General features: G+C 43.7%; 1 protein-coding gene across 5 annotated transcripts; it reads left to right on the top strand.

The window, feature by feature from the left end:
- Nucleotides 1–31: 31 nt before the first annotated feature.
- On the top strand, nucleotides 32–22,973 carry SFT2D1 (SFT2 domain containing 1). Of its 5 annotated transcripts, none has more exons than XR_008503132.2 (9): nucleotides 49–217; nucleotides 12,628–12,714; nucleotides 13,285–13,367; nucleotides 14,478–14,559; nucleotides 16,641–16,676; nucleotides 18,113–18,171; nucleotides 19,659–19,847; nucleotides 21,161–21,200; nucleotides 22,444–22,486. XR_008503132.2 is itself a non-coding variant. In XM_054491299.2 (9 exons), exons 1-8 carry the CDS (start codon nucleotides 155–157, stop codon nucleotides 21,192–21,194), a joined length of 474 nt encoding a protein of 157 aa, XP_054347274.2. In that variant the 5' UTR covers nucleotides 49–154; the 3' UTR covers nucleotides 21,195–21,200; nucleotides 22,444–22,672. The 5 variants fall into 5 exon arrangements, 2 of the variants coding, with proteins under 2 accessions (XP_054347272.2, XP_054347274.2); XR_010126817.1 differs by adding an exon at nucleotides 17,337–17,392 and having other exon boundaries at nucleotides 18,113–19,847; XM_054491299.2 differs by having other exon boundaries at nucleotides 19,818–19,847; nucleotides 22,444–22,672.
- The last annotated feature ends 923 nt before the right edge of the window (nucleotides 22,974–23,896 follow it).

Below are 23,896 nucleotides of genomic sequence, written 5' to 3'. Positions count from 1 at the left end.
CATTGCTACGGCGGCCGCCCTGGCCGCGCTGACGCACAGGAAGCGGGCGGTACCGGACTTCCGGCTGATCTGTGGGGATTCGGGTTCGGGGTTTCCTGGTGGGCGTCAGGGGCAGGCAACAGAGTGGCGGCCGCTACGGCCCTGGAACTGGGCCATGGAGAAGCTGCGGCGAGTCCTGAGCGGCCAGGACGACGAGGAGCAGGGCCTGACCGCGCAGGTAGCGAACCTGCGCCCTGGTCCAGTCCCGGGGCTGCCCGTTGGCCCCGGCCGCACTGAGGACCGGCTGAGCGGGTGGGGTGGGTGCGAGGCCGGGGGTCTGAGACTCCTCTGCTCGGCCGGTTGATTTAGGAGGGCTCCGCCTGCTTCCTGGGTCGAATTTGAGAACTTTCCAGTTTTCCATGCGCTGTACTTAAACCCACTTTGAGGCCCACCCTCCGACTCTCCCATCTGGCTTTCCGACTCAGGAATCCGCTAACGTCTGCCCTCGCTTTCCCAAATAATCCATCGCTCCCACGTACTATTTGGTTTTCTGAGCCTGGTGCGGGGTGTGGCCTCGGGCTGTGCAGCGTAAGTATGCAGGGCATTTATCCTGCGAGCTGCAGTGAACCGAGACCCTAAAGCTTGTTGCATCTGTTTGTCTCTGAAGGTAAAGGAGGTGTTATGTGTGTGTTTGCTGGGGGCTGGTCTTTTGGAAATAGGGAGACTGGAGGAAAAATAAACAGGACATTGGTAAGTGAAATAATACTGAATTAAAAATTTTCTGTTAAGGCAGTGAGCCCCGGTAAGAGATTTTTTTTTTTTCCTTAATAAAAGCCCTTGTGTCTGCCCCTTACCAGCGAGACTTGATAAGGGTTACTTCCTCCAGCAAGAAGGTTAAAAGTAGCAGTGGAGCAGGAACTGCGGTGTAAGTTTTTTCGTTACTGCATGCGATTATATTGCATGTTATTGTGTGCTGTCGCAGAAGTTGGACGTTTAAAATTGAATTGTATTTCATAAGGATCTTCTGTTTGTCTCTCCTGACTTCCTTGTCATTATGCTTACTCAGCACTTCTTGTGGGTAGAGTTCTGGGCTACAGTTTTGGGTTCAGAGAGTGTAAGACAAGTATCTGTTCTCATTGCACTCTGTAACTCTGTATTACCACAGCCACATGTGGCCAATTAATTTTTTTTTGAGATGGAGTCTTGCTTTGTCGCTCAGGCTGGAGTGCAATGGCGCGATCTCGACTCACTGCAACCTCTGCCTCCCGGGTTCAAGCAATTCTCCTGCCTCAGCCTCCTGAGTAGCTGGGATTACAGGCACCTGCCACCATGCCCTGCCAATTATTTTGTATTTTTAGTAGAGATGGGGGTTTCACCATGTTGGTCAGGCTGGTCTCCAACTCCTGACCTCAAGTGATCCTCCCATCTTGACCTCCCAAAGTGCTTGGATGGCAGGCTTGAGCCACCGCGCCTGGACCAATTAAATTTAAATTAATTAAAATTAAATAAAATTTAACATTCAGTTCCTTAGTCACAGCAGCCACATTTCACGTGTTCAGTAGGCACATGTGGTTAAAGGCTACTGTATTGAACAGCGCAGATATAGAACATTTGCATTGCAGAAAGTTCTATTGGACAGTGCTACTCTAAACTTTGGAGATGCAAAGGTAATATCACTTATCTTGAGCCCACTGTCTAGAGGGGAGAAAGATATGTGGAGAAGTAATCAATCAAAGATTAGAGTGACTGGCTGTATAGACAAGTGCTGTGAGTTCAGAGGAGGTGATGGTTCATTAACAAATATTCAAGTTCCTGCATATGTTTGACATTGTTCAAGATGCAGGTGTTAATAACAGTGACCAGTGCAAATACCTCTTTCACATGGAACTTAAATTTTAATTGGAAGAAACAATGAATAAACAAGTAAGTATATAATGTGTCAGACAGCCACAGAAAAAGTCAGAGCAGGTTGAGGAGATTGGGGTTACCATATTACTTAGATAAGGCCTCTCTGCCAGGGAGCCATGTGAGCACAGCTCAGAAGAGCTGCTGGGATGTCTGAGCATCCTGTGAATAAAAGCCCCCAAGGCAGAGGGCCCAGCAGATACAGAGTCCCGAGTGGAGTGTGGTCAGCGTGTTCAGGGCCAGTAAGGAGGCCAGAGGGGCTCTAGCAGCGGGGCAGAGAAGAGGGACAATTGTAGAAGAGAAGGTGAAGCAGGAAGGGGTATTCTCAATTGGGGTTCTCATAGGCCATAGAAAGGATTTTAGCTTTACTCTGAGTGTGATAGGAAGCCTTTGGGTTTCGAGCAGAGTGGTGGCGTGACCGACTTGGATTTTAAAGGGTCACTCTGGCAGCTCTGTGGAGAACAAACTGTAAAGGCAAGGTTAGAAGCCCAGAGAGTGGGCTGGAGACAAGTACAGTTGTCCTGGCAAGAGATGACTGTGGCTCAAATCAGTGATAGAAGTGGTTTAAAAAGCAAAAAAGCCTGTTTAAAAAACAAAAAAGTGGTCAGATTCTGTAAATGGTCTGAGTGTACAGTCGGCAGGCCACACTGTTGATGGATTGGATGTGTGAGAGTGAGAGGAGGAAGGATGCCTCGTGGCGTTCGACCTGAGCATCTGGAGCGGTGGAGTTACCATTAAGTGACTGTGGGAGGAGCAGGTTCAGGGAGGAAAATCATTTCAGTGTGGACGTGAAGTCTGAGATCCAGGTAGCATCCAAGTGGAGATGTCAGGAAAGCAGTTGGATGTAACACTGTAGAGTTTGTGGGAGGAAATTGGAGAGAGATGAGATCGTCAAGATGAGGTCCAAGGTTTGACCTCTGGTTTTCTCTGGTGTGTAGTGGTTTAGAGGATGAGCAGAAGCCAGCAAAGACAGCTGCGAGGCGCGGCGAGAGAAGGAGGAGGAGAACCAAGAGAGAAGGATGCCCCAGAAAGTGAGGGAAAAGAGTGCTTTAGGAAGGGGAGGGGACCCAGTACTGTTGATGGGTCTCAGAAGTTAAGAGCAGATTACCTGTGGAGGTTATCAGTTGTCACTTCCACAAGAGCAGTCTTGGTGGCTGGATGGGGACAGAGGCCTGATTGAAGTCAGGGGAGAATAGAAGATGGAGATGGTATGGCCATCTCAGTGATTTTTCCTGTGGAGGAAAGAAGTGGGTGGTAGTTGAAGGATGCAGTGGGGTCGGGGAACATGTCATTTTCCCAAGGAAAATACTGGATGTTTCTGTGCATTGGGAATGGTCCAGGAAAGGGGAAAATTGTGGTGCAGGCAAGAGGAAATTGTTGCTAGGGGCTATTGAGGAGTGACTTGGGAAGCAGGTTTCTCTAGGGAGGAGGAAGGGGCAGGAAGTGGCAGTGAGAAGGGAAGACACCTGGCTCACTGCCTGTCCAAGTGGTACAGGATTCATAGGGGAGAGCCCTGGCCCTGGAGACTAAATTTCAAACCTAGCAGGAAGGTGAGAGGATCATCAGAGAAGAGGGTGAGGACATAGGGAGGTTTGCTGTTGGTTTTTGGAGATGGGTAGGAGATGAGATGGGATCAAAGGCGCACAGACCTGAATGGGGTGAGGGATGACCTGAGAGTGTTGCACGTCTTGTGCAGCAAGATGTAACCAGGATGGCGGGCACGTTGGAATTGGGTCTTGACAGGGATGGTTCTAGGCCAATTGAGGAGTTGGGCGAAGCAGTGAAGGTCATAGGGGAGCATCCTGACATCCAGGCTGTATCGTCCTCCTATGGAGGTGCTTTGAGCCCTGGGGAGAGGCACGGTAGCCAGAGTTCTAGGACCTCTCCTTTGAGATGTCTGGGAAGAAGTCAAGGAGGGAGAGATGTTGAGCCAGATCTTAGAGAGTTGATCATATTCCTCCCCTGATCACATCCTTCAGTGACTTCCTGCAGCACCTGAATAAAATCCAGATCCCTCCCTTGGCCTCTCAGCCCTGCACTGCTTGTCGACCCGCCTCCCCACCCTCTCCCCAGTGCTTGCTTTGCCTGGCCCTCTTTCTCCTCCTCAGTTGGAGCCATTTTCTTCTGCCTGGGAGACCTGGCTGTTGCATTTCTTTTTTCTGGAATGCCCCTTCCTGGCTCTTTTCAGAGTTGGATTGGTCACTTCCTGATGTCTTCCCTTGGTCACCTCTTTAGAGAGGCCCTTCCTGACCCAGTTACTCTGCCCCATTTATGTCCTTAGTAGAACCTGCCTCATTAGTTTATTGCCCATTTTCCCCCATCTGAATGTAAGTACACTAGGTGCTGTCTTATTCCCTTCTGTGTATGTAGAACCTACCAAGTACCTGGCATCTAATAGCTGTTCATAACTGCTTGTTGAACAAACAGATGAGTGAGTTGTTTGGATTTGGGTAACTACCAAGGAGAGGTGAGGGCGTTGGCATAAGGTAATTGTTGGGAGTTAGATGACAAGAACATAATGCAGGAACATTCTACAGAGTTCTCTTGTGGGAGCCCCTACTAACCCGTGCTGACAATTTGCGAGATGTCTTAGTCTTTTCAGCCTGCTGTAATAAAATACCATAGACTTTGTGATCTATAAACAACAGAAATTTATTTCTTATAGGTTTTGAGGCCGGAAGTCAGAGATCAAGGTGCACTCATGGGTTCTTGGTGAGGCCTCCCCCTTCCTGGTGTCACACTGTTGCCTCTGGTTATATCTTGACATGGCAGAGAGCAGAGAGCTTTAGTCTCTTTCTCGTCTTATTAGGGCGTGGTTCCCATTCATGAGGACTCCATCCCCATGACCTGATCATCTCCTGAAGGGCCATCTTCCAGTACCATCACCATGGGGCCAAGGATTTCAGCAAACACTCAGACCATAGCACACGGGTTGAGACAAGTCATTTGCTTGTTGACTGAGTATTTCATATTTACAAATGGCATTAATTTATCATGTTTCACTTCAAAGATCACCGCGTGGAAGATGGTAATAAGAGAAAAATGCCTAATATGCAATTTAAGCTCTCTCTGCCTTTCCCACTTAGAAGATTGTAAGTATACCTACCTTATCTACTTCCCTCACCGTTCCCATGGTGGGTGTGGGTGAGGTGGTCAGGGGTTGTGTAGAGAAACACAAGGAGGAAGCTGTCTTTCCAGGTAGAAGGAGCTAAGGCGGCAGAGGAGACCCCCAGCAGGAGCAGCTGGCGAGGTGGGAGGACAGTCAGGAGAGCTGGTGGGACATGGGAGTTGAAGAGAACATTGTAAGCAGGAGGGAGTGCCAAAGTGTCCTGTGCTGTTGAGTTGGAAAGGATACTGATGTTTCAAAAATGTCCCTTGGAATTAAGGACATGGAAGTGACTTGTGTCTGCAGGGTTTCAGCCAGGGGAGGGCTGAAGCTAGAATGATCAAGGTGAGCTTCCCAACCACTGTGCCGGGCGTGTGCCAGCCGGGGGTCCTGTCTACTCCCACAGCCTCAGATAAGGATTCCTGGGAAATAAGGCACTGGGCTAGGAAGGGAACTACATGAAAAAGTGTGGTGGGCCAAAGGGCCTGGGACCTTGACTGCACCTCCCCAGGGGCTGCACTGCCCGGGCTGTGCTCCAAGTCTGGTGTGCAGAGGGAGCTTTCCCCGGGAGGCCTGCCTGCTAGAGCCTGTGTGATTGCCTGTGGCCAGCCCCAAAATCACTCACAAGGCTGTGGTCTGAATGTCTGTGTCCCCAGCCAGAATTCCTGTGTTGAAACTTAATCCCCAATGTGATGGTATGAGGAGGAGGCGCCTTTGGGATGTGATTAGGAATGGGTTTCATGCCCTAATAAAAAAGAGGCCCCAGGCCACATGCAGTGGCTCATGCCTATAATCCCAGCAATTTGGAAGCCTGAGGCAGGAGGATTGCTTGGGCCCAGGAGTTCAAGACCAGTCTGGGCAACATGGCGAGACCCCACTTCTACAAAAAATTAAAAAATTAGTTGAGCGTGATGGTGTGTGCCTGTGGTCCCAGATACATGGGAGGCTGCAGTGGGAGGATTGCTTGAGCCTGGGAAGTTGAGGAAAAAAAGGATCCATTGCCCTTTCCACCGGGTGAGGACTCAGAAGGTGTCATCTGTGAACCAGAGATGCCTCAGCAGACGCCAAATCTGCTGGCGCCTTGATCATGGACTTCCGGTCTCTAGAACTGTGAGAAATAAGTGTCTGTTGTTTATAAGCTACCCAGTCTACAGTGTTTTTTTTAAGGGATAAATAGTTTATTAGCTACATACAATTATGGATGATACACAAGCTTCATTCCCATCTGTAATGTTATCTGGTACCATTATTCAGTTTAGATATATTGCATGGGATGTGCCAACAATCATTTTTATAACTAATAATTCTGTGATTTTGCTTGGGTGATCCCCTTTAGTGGTGAACTTCAGGTCACAACAATAACTGTCAGTTCAACTACACCGAGCTTACTGAAGACAATGGCTTCTCCGCCCGAGCAGAGTGTAAAGAAGCTCCGAGTAGAACCTGGCATCACCCTGAAGGAATTCTGACTTCACACTCTTGGGGGAATTTACCAAGATGGCTTCCGAGGAGACTAACTTTACACAGCACATTTTTTAAAAGGACACATTTATTCAGTGTCGTGATCAGACTGTTACATTTAGCAATCAACAGCATGAGTGCAAAAAAAAAAAATTACGTTAAAACCCTTTGTTGGAATGCTTGGTACTTTCCACAGGACAGAAACTAAAATAACCTGTTAATAAAATTAGTCACAAAGACAGTCCTGGAGTTTTTTGCTCATACACGTGAGTATTGTCTAAAACATACCTTCTTTGTAGCAGCTGGGCTCTGCCATCACTGTGCTTGGCTGACTGAGTTCACAAATCTCTTGTAACCTGTAGCTTCCCTGTCGCTTCTCTGGCTCTCCTCTCCTGCTAAACTTTGTTTCCTGGCAGTGATTAAAATCTTCTGCCAGTGCCATGGCTACTGCGGCTACTGGAACCACCATAGCCACCTTGGTTTTGTGAACCCATTTGTGGCTGGTGTTCCATTACTGGAACGCTAAGCATGTGGGAGTTATTTATGTTCTCCTGTTCAGGGTCATTGCCAAGGTCTGATTTTTCAAATCCAAAAAAATGCAACCTCAGGCATAAATGGGTTAAAATCTTCTGCCAGTGCTATGGCTACTGCTGCTACTGGAACCACTGTAGCCACCTTGGTTTTGTAAAGTAAAGTTTGGCAAAGTATTGTTCTCCACCACCATAAGGGCCAGAGCTTCTGCCTCCAAAGTTTCCTCCCTTTATGGGTCCAGAATTTGAAGGCTGATTGTTGTAATTGCCAAAATCATTGGAGCTTCTGCCACCTCCAGAATTGATTCCATCATTACCAAATCCATTACAGCCATCCCTGCTGCCACTGTATCCACCGCCACCGCTGTGGACAGCTGCCACCAAAGCCATCATGACCACTGAAGTTTCTTCTATGACCGAAGTTGTCATTCCCACCAAAACTACCTCCACAGCCACCACCAAAGTTTCCAGAAGCACTTCGACCTCTTTGGCTGGATAAAGCACTAGCCATGTCTTGCTTTCACAGGACTTCCCTAACTTCACAGTTGTGGCCATTCACAGTATGGTATTTCTGAGTGACAGTCTTGTCCACAGGGTCGTGGTTGTCAAAGGCTACGAAGGCATAGCCCCTTTTCTTGGCACTACCTCTGTCAGTCATGATTTCAGTCACTTCAGTTTTTCCATACTGTTCAAGATCTCTTAGGCGATGTTCTTCAGTGTCTTCTTTAATGCCGCCAACAAATATCTTTTTCACAGTTGGGCACCTCGTCTTTGAGAATCTTCTCGAGACAGCTCTTTGGTTCCACAACTCTTCATCCACCTTGTGTGGCCTTGCATTCATGGCGCATCCATCTCCTTCACAACGGCATACAGGACAAACCCAGAGCCCCAGAGTGCTTGCTGCTCCGATCTCATGACCACACAGTCCATGAGTGTTCCCCATTGCTCAGATTGGCTTCTCAGGTTCTCATCAGTTGTTTCAAAGCTCAGCCCTCCAGTGACCAGCTTCCATAGTCAGCCCTCCAGTGAGGAGCTTCCACAGTCAGCCCTCCAGTGACCAGCTTCCACAGTCAGCCCTCCAGTGACGAGCTTCCACGGTCAGCCCTCCAGTGACCAGCTAAAACAGTCGGCCCTCCAGTGACGAGCTTCCACAGTCAGCCCTCCAGTGACCAGCTTCCACAGTCAGCCCTCCAGTGACCAGCTTCCACAGTCAGCCCTCCAGTGACCAGCTTCCACAGTCAGCCCTCCAGTGACCAGCTTCCACAGTCAGCCCTCCAGTGAGGAGCTTCCACAGCTGTTTAGGCTCTTTGGGAGACTCTGACTTAGGCTGGGGTGCAGTGGTGTGAGCTCGGCTCACTGCAACCTCTGACTCCCGGGCTCAGGTGATCCTCCCACTTCGGCCTCCTAAGTAGCTGGCACTACATGTGTGTGCCCCCATACCTGGCTAATTTTTGTATTTTTTGTAGAGATGGGGGACTCGCCATGTTGCTCAGGCTAGTCTTGAACTGGGTTCAAGCGATCCGCCTACCTCAGCTTCCCAAAGTGCCAGGATTACAGGCATGAGCCACAGTGCCTGGCCTATGGTATTTTTGGTGTAGCAGCCAGCACATAGATTTTTAACCAGGAGCTGAATCCCTTACCCAGCACTTAGAACAGGCAGATAGCAGCACTCAGTATTTATTGAGCCAGTTAGTGGATGGATGGATGAATGAATGAATGAATGTATGAATGTACAGAGGCTGGAAGGTGAAGTGAAGTAAGCTTTCTGTTTAAGATGGAAGGGACTTCATCATGTTTAAAAGTTGATGGACACAGTTTCAGAGAGCGAGAACATGTTCACTAGAGGAAAAAGCTCAATAGCATAAATTCCCTGAGCAGGTAAGGGGTTGGCTGTAAAGCAGGGTGGACAGGTGGGTCTCAGCTCTGTGGGAACCAGGAAAGGACGAGTGCATGGGTGTTCTTAGTTGGTGGGTTTGGTGGTTTGGTAGCGGCAGGAAGGTAAGGGAGTTCACGCTGATAGCTTTGGGTTTCCGTGTGTGAAGTAGCGGAAGTTGTCTGCTAAGAATGGAAGTGTGAGGCAGGAAGTGGAGGTTTGAAGTGGTTTAGAGTAAAATGCACGTTGAGATAAAGCAAGAAGCCTTAGATTGCCAGGCAGCAATGTGCAGGCCATGGGGGGCTGATGAGGACTGGCTCAGGACTCCCCTGCCCTGTGCCTGACTCCACCCAGCAGTGCTCAGCTCAGCACCTCCTGGAGCAGGAGGAGGGAAAGCTGCACTCCGGTGGCATTTTACCAGGTGGAGGCAGCGGAAGGGGAATTTGAATGTCCTGTTGAAACCGCTGAAAAAAAGGAGAAGCGCCGGATGAGGAGTTCAGGAGGCCAAGGAGTCAGCACGGTGGGAGCCAAGGAACCAGCCTGCTGCCAGGAAGAAACGGGTCAGAGGGCGGCAGCCGGAATTTTGGCAATGGTGTAATTTCGAGCAGAAAGACTGCCCTGGGCTGGGTCACTGAGTGGAGTGGAGGGGAAAGGTCAGTGGAGATGAGGGGATGAGAAACAGAAAGGCCAGGCTGCCCACGTGGACGTGGAAACCGTGCTGGATGCTGCAAGGATCTGGGTAGGCCCTGCGATCAAGAGTCCTGAATGAGGAGGAGAAAGAGGGTGGCTCTCGAGAGTGTGGACCCCAGCAGCGGGTGTGGGGAGCGGGCCGTTCTGCCTGGAATGGGCCTGAGGGTCTGCAGATGTCTGTTTCTTTTTCTCACTTGTCTGCACAGCTTTGACTTTTTATACCCACTGCTATTTTGAAAAAGGAGTGGGAGGAATACTGGGTTCCGTGTCATCTTTAGTGGAAAGCCACAAGTGTTTCCTGTGTTTAGATGGCAGAAGCCCAGGGGCAAGGCTCAGGTCCTTCCAACTGTGCTGTTTCCTAGCGTTCTGTGGATTAGAGCTGTTCCTCAGCTTCTCCGTCACTTAAAGGGGTGGGTTTTGGCTGTGCTGTGGGAGCCACTCATTCAGCCTTCATGTTGTTGCTGCTAGGACTACATTTTCCTCTATTATGTTTCTCACCTGCTTTTGTAAAAAAATTAATGAATGAAGTTCTAGTTGCAAGCAGTCCTGTGTTTACTGTGGCGGGAATAGGGGAGCAGCCCCTGCTCAACGGCCTGTATTCTCTTGGCTTCCTCTTCCTGTGGTAACAGATAAGTAAAATGATTGGTGGTGGTTTTGGGAGAGGAAGAGGTGGCAATTTTATTTCTTTTCTAAGACTAAGAGATTAACAAAGTTGCTGGTTTTGGTGGGATTGCTCCTGATTGGTGGTAAAAGAAAGCACATAAATGCTTATGATAAGCAGGCTGGCACGTGCAGTGGCTCATGCCTGTAATCCCAGCACTTTGGGAGACCGAGGTGAGTGATCACTTGAGGTCAGGAGTTTGAGACCAGCCTGGCCAACATAGTGAAACCCGGTTTCTACTAAAAATACAAAAAATTAGTCAGGCGTGGTGGCGTGGACCTGTAGTCCCAGCTAATTGGGAGGCTGAGGTAGGAGAATCACTTGAACCTGGGAGGCGGAGGTTGCATTGAGCTGAGATGGCGCCTGAGCAGCAGAGTGAGGCTCTGTCTCAAAAAAATGCTTGTGATAAGCAGATGTCAGGGTTCCTTCTGTCTCCTAGTTGGAAGATGCACTGCCAGGTTTTCTTTCATATTGAAGCATTTCGCAGTTTTCCCAATTAGGAGTCAGGAAATCTGTATAGTTGTTTTGTATCCTAGACAATTTGCAAGACTTGAGACAAATCATTTGCTTGTGGATTGAATATTCCATGTTTACAAGTGGAAATAATTTGTCCTGCTGTTTCATTTTAAAGATCAATACATGGAAGATGGCAATAAGAGGAAAAAATACCTACTATTATACAAATAGCCGTGCTGTTTCCTTGCTGAGAGAAAAACTGGCTATTGAAAAGCAGCGATTGAACTTGTGAACAATGGGGTGATTTGAACTTGAAGGAAAAATAGATGCTTTTTCCTCTCACTAAATCCTCACAGCATTGTGGACTCACATTAACCTTTAGCAATCATTATTCTTTCCGTTTTTAATTGACAAATAAAAATTGTATACATTTATTGTGTACAGCGTGATGTTTTGACATATGTATACTTTGTGGGATGGTTAAATGAAGCTAATGAACATGTCTCCATTTTTTTTTTTAACAGATCATTTACTATGTAGTTCAGTCTTTCCAGTTTATTCTGGCCTGCGTAGTTAAAATATACTTAGTGTGTATTCTTCCTGATCAGTAAGAATGAAATTTAGATGTTTTTATAGGCAAGTTCACTCTTTGTTTAAAACCAAGTGTTTAGTTTTGCCATAAACAGATGACATTGCTGGAAACAAGAATGTGAATTAAAACTTAAAAAACATTTAAAATGTGTTAAAGAGTGATATATGTTTCATTACAGAATACTTAGTTATTTTTATCTGCTTTTCATGCTACATAAGGATTCACAGATTAATCTCTTGAGGTAAGGAATGTAACCAAATGTATTTTGAGCTGTTGCATATAGAACTTTCTCTTATTTTTCATTATTCTTGAAAATATAAGCATGTAGTCTTATTTTTAAGTGGATGTGGTAGTATAAATCAGAAATTTAAATTTTGGAATATAAATCCTTGCTGTGTATTTCTAGTTTCTTGCACAGCTGCTGTCGATAGATACTTTTTTAGCCTTATTTGGAAAATATATTTAATAGTATAATTAGTAATCTGAGTGTGTTTATTTCACCACTACTGTGTGCTGGGTTATCATACTGTAGAAAGTAGACATAGTAATTTCTAGTTTTTTCCCCATATAATTTGGCTAGAATTTGCATGGTATATAGGAATGCTGTTGCTCTAGAATAAATGATCATTTCACAGTATGTTTTTACAGTGGTGAAGGAGGGGCCCAAAGCTTTCATGGGTTGGATTGAAAGAGCTTAGAAGGGGTACCGTCTGGTGTGTGCTGTGATGGTCTCTGCTGGGGCTGCTCAGGCTGCCTCCTGTAGGTGGCCAGCGTCCTCTACTCTCAATGGGGTGCAGTCACCCCACTCCACCCCTGGCCTGCAGCCAATGACCGGCCGAAGGGAGGTGGCGTGTAGAAGGCCAGCCTCTGCCTCACGGCAGGACTTGCACTTGCACTGAGTGCAGATGCACTCAGACTCTGCATCTAGGAGCCTGAGGAATTCGTCCTACAGAGGCTGAGAGAACAGATAATGAACCCTGTGTACTCTTTCCCAGCCTCTACAGTTTCAGTGTTTTGCCTGGCCTGTTGCATCTGCGCCCTGTATTTTTTTAATCTTTGTATATTTTATAATATATCTTATATGTCATTTTATCCATATCAGTGTATATCGGCTATCCCTAACAGATAAGGACTTTTGTGAAACATATTATCAGACTTAGCAAAATTAATGGTTATTCCTCAGCATCATCCGCTACCCAGACCATGGTCATATTACCCTTAACAACCGTGGAATCTTAGTATTCTTAAATGACACTGTGATATGCAAAATAAATGATTCAGACTATGTATTAAAACTTTGCTTTAGTTTAGTATAAAGAATCAGATTGGTAGTGAATTAAGACTATATTCTAAATTTTCCCATTTTTTATTAAGGTCCTGGATGCCTCATCCCTTAGTTTCAACACCAGATTGAAATGGTTTGCCATCTGCTTCGTATGTGGCATTTTCTTTTCTATTCTTGTGAGTTAAGGCTTTATATTGTTTAATAATTTTTATTTTGTATTAGACTAATAATTCCATTTAGTACCAAAAACGAATGTCCTTTACTAAATCCCTGTTAGACTATTTTGGTGGAACGTATTTATTGAACTGAAATAAAGGGGTAGAAATCAATGAAAATACGTAGAAATTAATATTTTGGGGAGTTTTGTGGATAGTTGAAATAATTTAAGAAAAATTTATCAGTGTGTTAAAAGATCTGGAGAGTCAGTAATTTAGATGTTTATTACCTTTTCATACTTGCCATTTAGCATGAAAATTTAACTTAAATAGACTGAGATTTACTGGTAAGCACAAAGTTTTGTTATGGCTCATTTATATATGCTAGTGCAAATAGGAAGAAGATTCAAGTTAGTGTATAACATTGAAAACTATTTTTTCTCTGTAATCAGACTAGACTGTCTACAAGCAGATTTGTATTTAAACATATTATTACATAATATTGGTATTGTATTACTGCAGTAGCACATTTATATTTTAACCATTAAAATCATAAAATTATTTTAAAATAACTATAATATCTTAACTTAGGGAACTGGATTGCTGTGGCTTCCGGGCGGCATAAAGCTTTTTGCAGTGTTTTATACCCTCGGCAATCTTGCTGCATTAGCCAGGTACGTTTGGCTTCTCAAAATATCTTGTTTGCTCTTGCTACCAAATTTACCTTTCTAATAAGCACTTTCCCAGTAGGATGTTTATGTAGTTCTGTACATACTGTGAATTCAGCCACAGGATTTACATTCGTTAAATAAATATGTATGACTGCTGCTATATGCTGTCTCCCATAACAGATGGTATTAGTGCTAGGAATAGCCAGCCTTTGTGGGGCACTTAATGTGTGTCTGGGACTGTTCTAAGTGTTTTATATGTATTGTGACGAGCTTGTGAGGTAGGCAGTGTTATCATCCCCGTTTATAACTGGAGATAATAGCACAGAGCAGGGGAGTCAGTGCTGCCCATGGCGATGAACCTAAATCATGGCTGAGGTGGGAATCCTGCAGACAGTGGGCTCCGGAGCCCAGGCTTGGAGCTGCTGCACTCTAGGCTTTGCTCTTGTGGAGCTTACATTTTAATGAAGAAGATGTTCACATAATAAGCCAGAAAAAGATCGGATGGCATTGGTGCTGTGCAGAGAATTAAAACAGGGTGTGGCAGTAGTGACGGAGGGCTACTTTAGATTGGGAGTATGAGAATCCCTCTTTGAGAATCTTTGTCACATCTTTGGGTTGTGGTTTGTCTTAGCCCCTTTTATGCTGCAGTAACAGAATACTGTAGACTGGGTGACTTAGGAAGAATAGAAATTTTTCTCACAGTTGGAGGCCTGAAGTCCAAGGTTAAGGCACATCCATCCTGCTGATAGATGCATCCCCCAAGGGGAAGATCCCTGTGTCCTCCCAGGGCAGAAGAGGAAAGAGCAACCCCCAGGCAGCCTCTCCTCCAAGGGCCTTTGATTCCTTTCAGAGGGAGGAGTTCTCACAGCCTAGTCCAGTCTTCATACTAACACACTGAGGACACTTACATTTTGGAGAAGACACCTTCACATCATAGCATGTCTATTGGAATAGTTGTGAAGTTTCTTTATAAAATTAAGGAAAAAAAAATTTTAGTGAGAGATTTTAATTAAATAAACCAGCAGGGTTTCTTTTTTTAAAAAGTAGTTTATTTTTGCATAGCCAGATAAATTAGTAGACCTGTACCTCAGTTACTTTATTTGTTTCAAATAGTACATGCTTTTTAATGGGACCTGTGAAGCAACTGAAGAAAATGTTTGAAACAACAAGATTGCTTGCAACAATTATTATGCTCGTAAGTAAATAATACATTTTTAAAACTTTTATTGAAGTATTCTTTGCACTGTTATTTTACGAATAATTGCCTGTTATGTATGTATACTTCTTGTGTTGAATATAATAATTATATCCGGCCGGGCACGGTGGCTCACGTCTGTAATCCCAGCACTTTGGGAGGCCAAGGTGGGTGGATCACCGGATGGCAGGAGTTCAAGACCAGCCTGACCAATATGATGAAACCCCGTCTCTACTAAAAATACAAAAATTAGCCCAGTGTGGTGGCATGCGCCTGTAATCCCAGCTGCTTGGGAGGCTGAGAGAGAATCACTTGAACCTGGGAGGCGGAGGTTGCAGTGAGCCAAGATCACATCATTGCACTCCAGACTGGCCAACAAGAGCGAAGCTCTGTCTAAAAACCAAAAGAATTATATCCTGTGTGGTTATAGAGTTCAGATGGTACAGTATTGTCTAAGACTACTGGCTGGGTAAAGCCTGCTTCTGTTGCGTATATGGAATGGTGTAGCTGTGTATTTAAATGAACCCTAGAGTTGAGTGTGCTTTCATTTTTAAGCCCTGCCGATGGTTTCATAAGGGATTGTTAGTTTGTACCCTTTAGAGAGTGGGCATAGACACCCTCTATGCTGAGGGTGAGATTTAGCATCATTTGTCATCTGACTTTGTCCCTTCTCTGTGTGCCAACTTGACAAATTCTGACAATATGGCTCCCGTAACAGTGTCTTTAAATGCGCCTCCATTACATTGTGGGTTCCGTCCACAACTCTCAGGTCATCACACTTATTATCTTGAGCCTGGGTGGTGGGTCGATGAGAGTTTACACTTTGGCTAGTAAGGTTGTTTCCATTCTCATACATGCTGGGTGTTCAGCTGATCATCGTTTTGTGTATTGTGGGCAGGAGGGGGACCCAAATCTCTTCTGCATCCTGCCTCTGCCTTCTAACTCACCTGGTCTGTGTCTCTTGTGGATTTCTTTTGCCTTCAAGCATTTATGATATTTAAAGAATTTAAATATTACCATTATAACTATTAACATTAGCTTTCCAAACACAGCTAACCTATGTTAATTTATAAGGAAATGTTTGTTAACTCTAATCTGCCTGGCAGTCTTCTCCCATCTCCTCACTAGAGTAAAAACTCATTTTTAGCTTTATTTATTATGTCTTTATTCAACTTCATATTTTCTTACCACTTTTATAATCTCCAATTATTCTGAATTTCCTATAATAGCATATGTATCATATAATAGCATATATATAAACATATGTTTAGATTACTAAGAAATTATATTTCACTGTTAGAATATAAGTAGTTTATATTCCACTAAGATTTTAGATTAGTTTTATTTAAGAAATCCTGGCACTTATCCCTCAACCTTTTTAGTAACATACTGTACCTTACAAAAACACACATCATGTTGAGATAATGTGGGAGCGTTTGAACATACAAGACGTCTCCCAAGGTGGAGCACTTTGGCATGGTTTGATTTGCCTAGTAATGGTGGTCATAAGATCATAAGATAAGATCTTAAGATCACATAAGATCACGCCTAGTAATGGTGGTGAAGAGGCTGTGCCACGTAGAGCCTTCCACGTGCCAGCTTCTAGCTCAAGCCCATCACGGATGCACTCTATCTTATTCATTACAACAGCCCTTTAAAGCAGGTAGGTAGGAACTCTCCTCATTTTAAAGAGAAGAAAACAGGTTTAGACAAGTCCACTGACTTCACCAAGGACCCTCAGATAGCAGGTGTCAGAGCTGGGATCTCTTTAGGTCTTTCCAACACCACACCGCCCACCTCTCGCATTGACTCCTGTGCCTGCTTGCTTTCATGGGGATGTGGAATGATCATCTTTCAGTTTACTTAACAGATTAAATTATTAGATGCTTCCAATTTGCCAAGGAATATTGCAGTCATAGACTTTAAAATAATACAGAAAATATAAGTAAAACTAGTCAGCTGTATTCTTATTTTTGTTCTATAGTATATTCCCTATGCAAATGAATGCAGAATAGTTTATGCATTTTTATTAGGCTTTGAAAGGATCTCAAATTTATAATCTACTCTTTCTTTCCCTGTAGTTGTGTTTCATATTTACCCTGTGTGCTGCTCTTTGGGTAAGTTACGTCAGCCCTACCGGCTTTCAGTTAACTGTGTGCCCCCCACCACAGCTGAAGTGTCATTACACCATTATCTTAAAATAGCTCATCTGTTTTTTTTAAAACTCTCTAAAGATTAGGTGTTCTTGACATGTTAACATCCAGCTAGTGGCTAAAAATGCCATAGATTGTACTGTCTACAGCATAGAGGTAGTCAGTAAACACACATGTGCACACATGCTCACCCACCCAGCTAGTGGCTAAATGTGCCGTAGATTCTGCTGTCTACAGCATAGAGGTCGTTAATAAACACACATGTGTGCCCGAGCTCACCTGCCTGTGGGCCCGGTTGGCAAATCTGACAGTGCCTGGTGTGGTGAAGGGCCCTTGCTCAGGGGCTGTGCTCTCCGCCATGCTGCTGCAGGGGCGCGCTGTGACTCTGCAGTGGTGAGGCAAGTGCGCTGCCGAGTAGCAAGGTGTAAAACCAATAGAGAGGGCCAGAAAACACAGATAGTAACAACAAAGAGAGGAACTGAAATCATTCTCCTACCCTGTGGAGAAGGTTAACAGCTCTTCATTAGCCTTTAAAGAAGTCACATTGTTACAATTCCATTTACTTTTTGCTCTTCCTGATTCTACATCATATTTTTCTATTGTACTCAACCTATTTCCCAAAAGGGTTTGAAGCAGTTCTTGAACTATCAACAAGAAAAGTCCCATTTTAAAGAAAAAAGGTAGATATTTTAGACATATTCTATCAGAAATATTCCAGTTTTTTTTTTTGATGATGTAAGGACGGGATTTTCGTTATATGAGATTGATTTACGTGTCATTTCTTAATGATAAAAGAATATTCTTAACTTGCATCTCTCTATAGAACATTGATTTTTGGTTTTGGAATTGTCTGTTTACTTATAAACAGTAGATTGAAGATAAATAAAAAAGCACTGATGGACAAGGAATTCTCAAAATATTTTAAAACAACCATGGAAACTGTTTATATTATTCCAGAAGATCACAATAAAATACAATTTTCCTTCAAAATATCACTCAAGGAGCAAATGGGAATGAGTAAAATAAGTAAATTTCACATGGGGCATATAGATCTCAGTGGGATTTTAAATGTCAATTCTAGATAAGTTAACATTGACTTTAAAGACCTAACCACCTTTAAAAGTTTAATGTTTTCAGCCTATGCACAATTGTTTCAGTAACATTTATTTAAAGTCATATATTTTGCAGTATTTAAATTAATGGATATAGTTTTAGAAAGGAAATGTATTTTTTGGATTTTAAAGTTTCAGATCAACTGTATCTTAAATTTATCACACTAAAATTTAATAAAGAAGATAAATGGAGCCATCATCTACATTTTTGAAAGAGAAGAATTAAGTTTGAGAAAGATGTTTTTAAAACTTTGAAACTCATAATTCCTCTGTTTTTGCTGTTGTTAGTGGCATAAGAAGGGACTGGCTGTGTTATTCTGCATATTGCAGTTCTTGTCAATGACCTGGTAAGTCTTTCCTTACCCTAGTAAAATGTTAAAATTGCCTGAGATGTGACAAGCATTTTGTTTGGAACCTGTAAAGCCCTAGCATTTCATCTGGTGTTTTGGAGCCAGACAGGCCCTGCAGGGTCAGAGGAGGGGAGGTCTGGGATGAGTCCTGTTGGACTTGACAGCGTGGCTCAGTGGTACTGTTAGGGAGAAGTATGGAGTGCTGTGCTCATATAGTTACATAGTGATATGTTCTGCCTTTTTGTAATGTGAGAAAGAGAAATAAAGGTAGGTGATGCCATGTGAATGTATAAAAGTGAGACCAAATCACAGAGTGAGACCAAGGGAAGATGAGTTTACCTGCATTCTCCACTCTATTGTTGGATAAATACAAGGTGGAATTTATCCTAATGTTGACTCTGTGGGCCTGTGATATCTGGAGATGTCTTCTGAATTGGCAGTGATTAAATACTTCTTAAGTTACTGGTTGAGCATCACAAATCCAAAATGCTTCAGGATCCAAAAGTTCTTTTTTTTTTTTTTTTGAGGCAGAGTTTCACTCTGTCACCCAGGCTGGAGTGCAGTGGCATTATCTTGGCTTACTGCAACCTCTGCCTCCCGGGTTCAAGTGATTCTCGTGCCTCAGCCTCCCAAGTAGCTGGGATTACAAATGTGAGGCACCATGCCCAGCCCAAAATCCAAAACTTCTTGAACACTGACATGATGCTCAGATTTGGTTGATACTCAACCAGTAAATGTAATGCAGATATTCCAAAAATCCAGAAAAATCCAGTATCCAACACATTTCTAGTCCCTATCATTTCAGATCAGAGATGCTTCACCTGCACTGCCTTTCCCACTCCACTTTTGTGAATATTCAGTCATGCCCTGGTTTCTGCTCAGACTCTCCTCCTTGTAGCCTTTTTGTGTCTCGCACAGTAAGAGTTCATCTGCATAAAGGCCATAAATATCTGGGCGGTTGATTAAACGTGCCCTACAGCTCCTGCACTCTTCTGTGTTAGTGAAGAGTACTTTTCCTTTTCCTTTAGAGCAGCTTTTGCTTCCTAATTTTTGCTTCCAGGTTTTGCCATTTTACATTCCTCTTACGCGATGTTACCCAGTTTGGGATCACCTTTCTTTTGGCCCTCTTTCTACTGACAGATGAGATATCCATGAATGTTAAATGTAATTCTCTGTATATCTCAAATTCACCATAAAATGTTCTTTACTTTTTTTCACTGATATGTGAAGAAACTTAATCTCTTGGTTATTTTCTCTAGTATTTTGCCTTTTATTGCCTAATTTGTACCTAATGATTGATTTATCCCCAAAGGAGACTATAATTATCAGTTGTGGTACAGTTTCTATTTTATTATAAGAAGCTCAAACTTTAGCATGCACCAGAATCACCTAGAGAGTTTGTTTAAAGTGCAGGTTGCTTGTTAAAGCAGGCTTGTGATTTAGGAGGTTTAAGGTAGGACCTAATAATTTACATTTTTAACAAGTTCCCAGATGATGCTCTCACTGCTGGTCGGGGTCACACTTTGAGAACCACTGTACAGTCTCATGCTGCTGTATTTATTATAAGGTTAGACATGGCCTCTTGGCATAAAGAAAAACCATCATTCAGATGAAGATTCAACATGCTTGAATATTTCTTGCAGGTATAGCCTGTCGTACATCCCATATGCAAGGTAAGCTTGTTTGAATCTTGTCTTGTTTCTGGTTCTTTACTTATCTTCACACAGATATATGAATTTAAGTAATTTTTACATAAAAATACTATTTAAACAGTTTTTTTTTTTTTTGGTTGATCTTAATTTCCTAAAAGGAAATAAACATATTTTCTTTTCTTTTTTTTTTTTTTTTTTTTTTTGAGACAGAGTTTTGCTCTGTCACCAGGCTGGAGTGCAGTGGTACGATCTCGGCTCACTGCAATCTCTGCCTCCTGGGTTCAAGATTCCCCTGCCTCAGCCTCCTAAGTAGCTGGGACTACAGGCGCGTACTACCATGCCCGGCTAATTTTTTTGTGTATTTTAGTAGAGACGGGGTTTCACTATGTTGGCCAGGATGGTCTCAATCTCCTGACTTTGTAATCCTACTGCCTCGGCCTCCCAAAGTGCTGGGATTACAACCGTGAGCCACCACGCCTGGCAATAAACATGTTTTCAATGAGATGAATAGAAGCTTGCCATGATAATGTCTGTATGGAAACATTTTGGCGACATGGAGCAGCTCTGTGGGGAGTATCCTCCCGCCCTGCTGCCTGGCGTGCAGTAGGGAATGTGGATGAGATTCTGGACCCTTGTCATGGCTTTAGGAGTTCAGAAAATAGGACACAGAGACTCCAGGAAAACAAATTCTACTTAAGAAAAGGAAGTTACAGCTGGTTGCGGTGGCTCACATCTGTAATCCTAGCACTTTGGGAGGCCAAGGGGGGCATATCACTTGAGGTCAGGAGTTCAAGACCAGCTTGGCCAACATGGCAAAACCTCGTTTCTACTAAAAAATACAAAATTAGCTGGGTGTGGTTTGGGCGCCTGTAATCTCAGCTACTCGGGAGGCTGAGGTGGGAGAATCACTTGAACCCAGGAGGCAGAGGTTGCAGTGAGCCAAGATCGTGCCACTGCACTCCAGTCCTGGTGACAGAGCCAGACTCCATCTCAATAAAAAAGGAAGTTACTGGGAAAATGAGGGCTTACACATAAATGCTTATTTTTATTCAGCAAAAACATTTTAGTTGTATGTCAAGAGGTAACCGGCATTTTAAAATATTTTTCCAGAGAAATGTATTTAGCCGTGGAGGAGAAAACAAAACTAGTTCCAATTTTAAATCTGATAGATTTAGAAAAAGATTCTGGTGAGGCCCAGCTTTGCCTGTTTGTGAAATTCAAAGATATGTTATATATTTAAAAACAGCAAAATTGTCTGTTTAATACGAACAATGAAAGAAATTGGTAGAAATTTTATTTTTATTCCATTTCAAATGCATGATTCTTTCTGATAGGTACTTACAAGGAGAAAAAGCAAAACAAAGTTAGCTACAGGTGAGAAAGCTGCTTAACAAGAGTGTGCAAGGGTAATTTACCATGCATAGGAGCTTTAGAGCAAGGAGACCTCCAATACTTCTTGGTGCCGAGGAAAGGACCTCTAGACATGATGTCCCATACAAGAGGCTCTGAAGAGATGGCAGGACTTCGAGAAAATGACCAGCCTCTCCAGACGCAGGATCCCGCACTCAAGAGCAATAAGCAATGTACAGATTTTGCCTATAAGAATTTTATTAGTGGATAGTTTTTATGGCCTAGGTAAAAGCTTTTTTAATGAAAGTATCAAGTAATAACAGTTTTGGAAGAAAATATGAAAGGTCACACTTCAATCTTCTTTTAATTCTGAGGATTCAGTTATAAACATTACAGTTTTAAAACTCAGTTCATTAGTTCTTTCTTTTTTTGAGATGGAGTCTCATTTTGTTACCCAGGCTGGCGTGCAATGGCGTGATCTCTGCTCACTGCAACCTCCACCTCCCGAGTTCAAGAGTTTCTCCCGGCTCAGCCTCCTGAGTAGCTGGGATTACAGGCACCTGCTGCCACGCCCAGCTAATTTTTGTATTTTTTAGTAGAGATGGGGTTTCACCATGTTGGCCAGGCTGGTCTCGAACTCCTGACCTCAAGTGATGCACCCGCCTTACAGGTGTGAGCCATCTTGCCTGGCCTAGTTCTTTTTAAAAATTAAATCTTTGGGCTGGGCATGGTGGCTCGTGCCTGTAATCCCAGCATTTTGGGAGGCTGAGACGTGTGGATGGCTTGAGCCCAGGAGTTTGAGACCAGCTTGGGCATCATAGCAAGACCCTGTCTCTACCAAAAAAAAAAAATTAGCGTGGTGGCGTGCCCTATAGTCCCAGCTCCTTGGGAGGCTGAGGTGGGAGGATCTGCTCACGCCACTGCACTTATCCTGGAAGACGGATTGAGAACCTGTCTCAAAAGGAAAAAAAAGAAAAAAGTTAGATCTTTTGTTAGGTTATTTTTGGTATTTAAACTTATTTCTTTGTATTGAGATCAGTGGCCAGTAAAAATTTCTTAAGATAAATGCCATGTCAAAAATCAGCAAAATGTTTTCAAATCTCAGCTCTTAATCTTAAATGATACTGAAAAAAGTTTTTGTTAATCAAAAAGTGTGTTGGAGCATCCATTGAGTTCTGTTAAAAAGGTGATTTAGCAGGAACATTTTCGGCAACTTTGCTCTTGAGGAATATTATATTCTGTTTTTTTTCCCTCTCTTTTCCACCAGGGATGCAGTTATTAAATGCTGTTCTTCTCTCCTAAGTTGAAAATCAGAAACTCGTGGAAAAGAGCACTTGAATGTTGATACTCTATGTTTGGTGAAGTTTGCTTTTCCCCATAAAATACTCCAGGAACAACTGACTTGACAGTTGAAGACCGTTTTGTACTAAGTCTCATTTTGTATACTGGTAAAAACTACATGCTTGATTAAACCATTAAATGCTTGTAACTTTAAATTCATTATGTGTCATTAATACGCTTTTCCAAAGATAAGATTTTTAATCACTGCCAGTTGTAAATTATTTTTAGCCAATTTTTAAATCTTTTCGAAACAGCTTTGCAATGTGAATATGTAAGGGTAGACCTGTGCTGCGAGATAATTAAACTTTTTTGGCTTTTAAAAAATGTCTGCATTTTTAAGATTTTTTTTACTTTAAATGTGAAACTTATTTTAAGCTAAAAATGGCTTATTATATGTAATAAAAATAATATATAAATCTTTACAATTGTGAAATAAACCCATCCTTGGAAAAATAACATTTTCTGAATCAAATTTATAATATTTTAAGTGACTCAATTCAATAATATTTAGTTTAGGCAGTATACAGTCTTTCTGTAGAAAAATGAGGAAGATACAGTCTCTCCCCTAAATAATACTGTTAAGTACAAATTGTGAGAGATAATGGGACTGACAGCAGAGCCCATTCCAGGAAGTGCAGGGGGAAGAGGTGAGGCGGCATTGGCTGTGAAGGTGTCAGGAGAAGTCAGGCCGCCAGGCAGTAGTGGCAGCAGGAAGCTATCTTCACCCCAGGCTGTAGGAGAAGCAGAGAGGGAGGAGAACTAGCCAGTGCCTTCCTCCCCGCAAGTCTCCCACTGGCTGTCCTGGTCTCCTCAGTTGCCAGGGAGAGGCAGATAGGCGGGTGCCAGCATGATGTGGTGCCAGCAGGAGGGAAGGCAGCTCTATGTCTGTCCAGGGTAGGGAGAGTTAATAAAGAGCATACAACAAGGTAATGGGAGCAGCATTTTATGCACAGTCAGCTTAGAGGAGAGCTGAAGGGGGTGTCCTTGAGGGGTAGCAGGCAGATGGGCAGAAGGGATCCTGTGTAGCCCTGGGTGGTGGTGGCCAGACCTTGTAGTTGTTCAGGTCATTAGGTGCGGCTGAAGTCTAGGAGTGGGCTGGGGTGTGGGGAGGGAGACAAAGCTGGCAGGGAGCCAGGGTCAGGCCTTAGGACCCTGGAAGTCAGGCACACGCTTGGAAAAGAAGGTGCAGGAAAAGAGTGAGTTCTGGTGAGTAGGCAGACACTGTGCTTGGTGCTCAAGGAAGATGCAACAGACGTCCTTGTCTTCAAAGACTTTACGATTATGGGGGAGACAGACATGTTCCCAGTTGTTATAGTGAAGTGTGGGGACTGCGGCTTCAGAGACGTCCACAGGACTCTGCGGGCGTGTGGAGGACAGCT

The sequence above is a fragment of the Pongo pygmaeus genome, chromosome 5 (assembly GCF_028885625.2).
Source record: "Pongo pygmaeus isolate AG05252 chromosome 5, NHGRI_mPonPyg2-v2.0_pri, whole genome shotgun sequence".
Taxonomy (NCBI): domain Eukaryota; kingdom Metazoa; phylum Chordata; class Mammalia; order Primates; family Hominidae; genus Pongo; species Pongo pygmaeus.
Note: the sequence above shows the minus strand (reverse complement) of the source record. Positions and strands in the feature narration are given on the sequence as shown.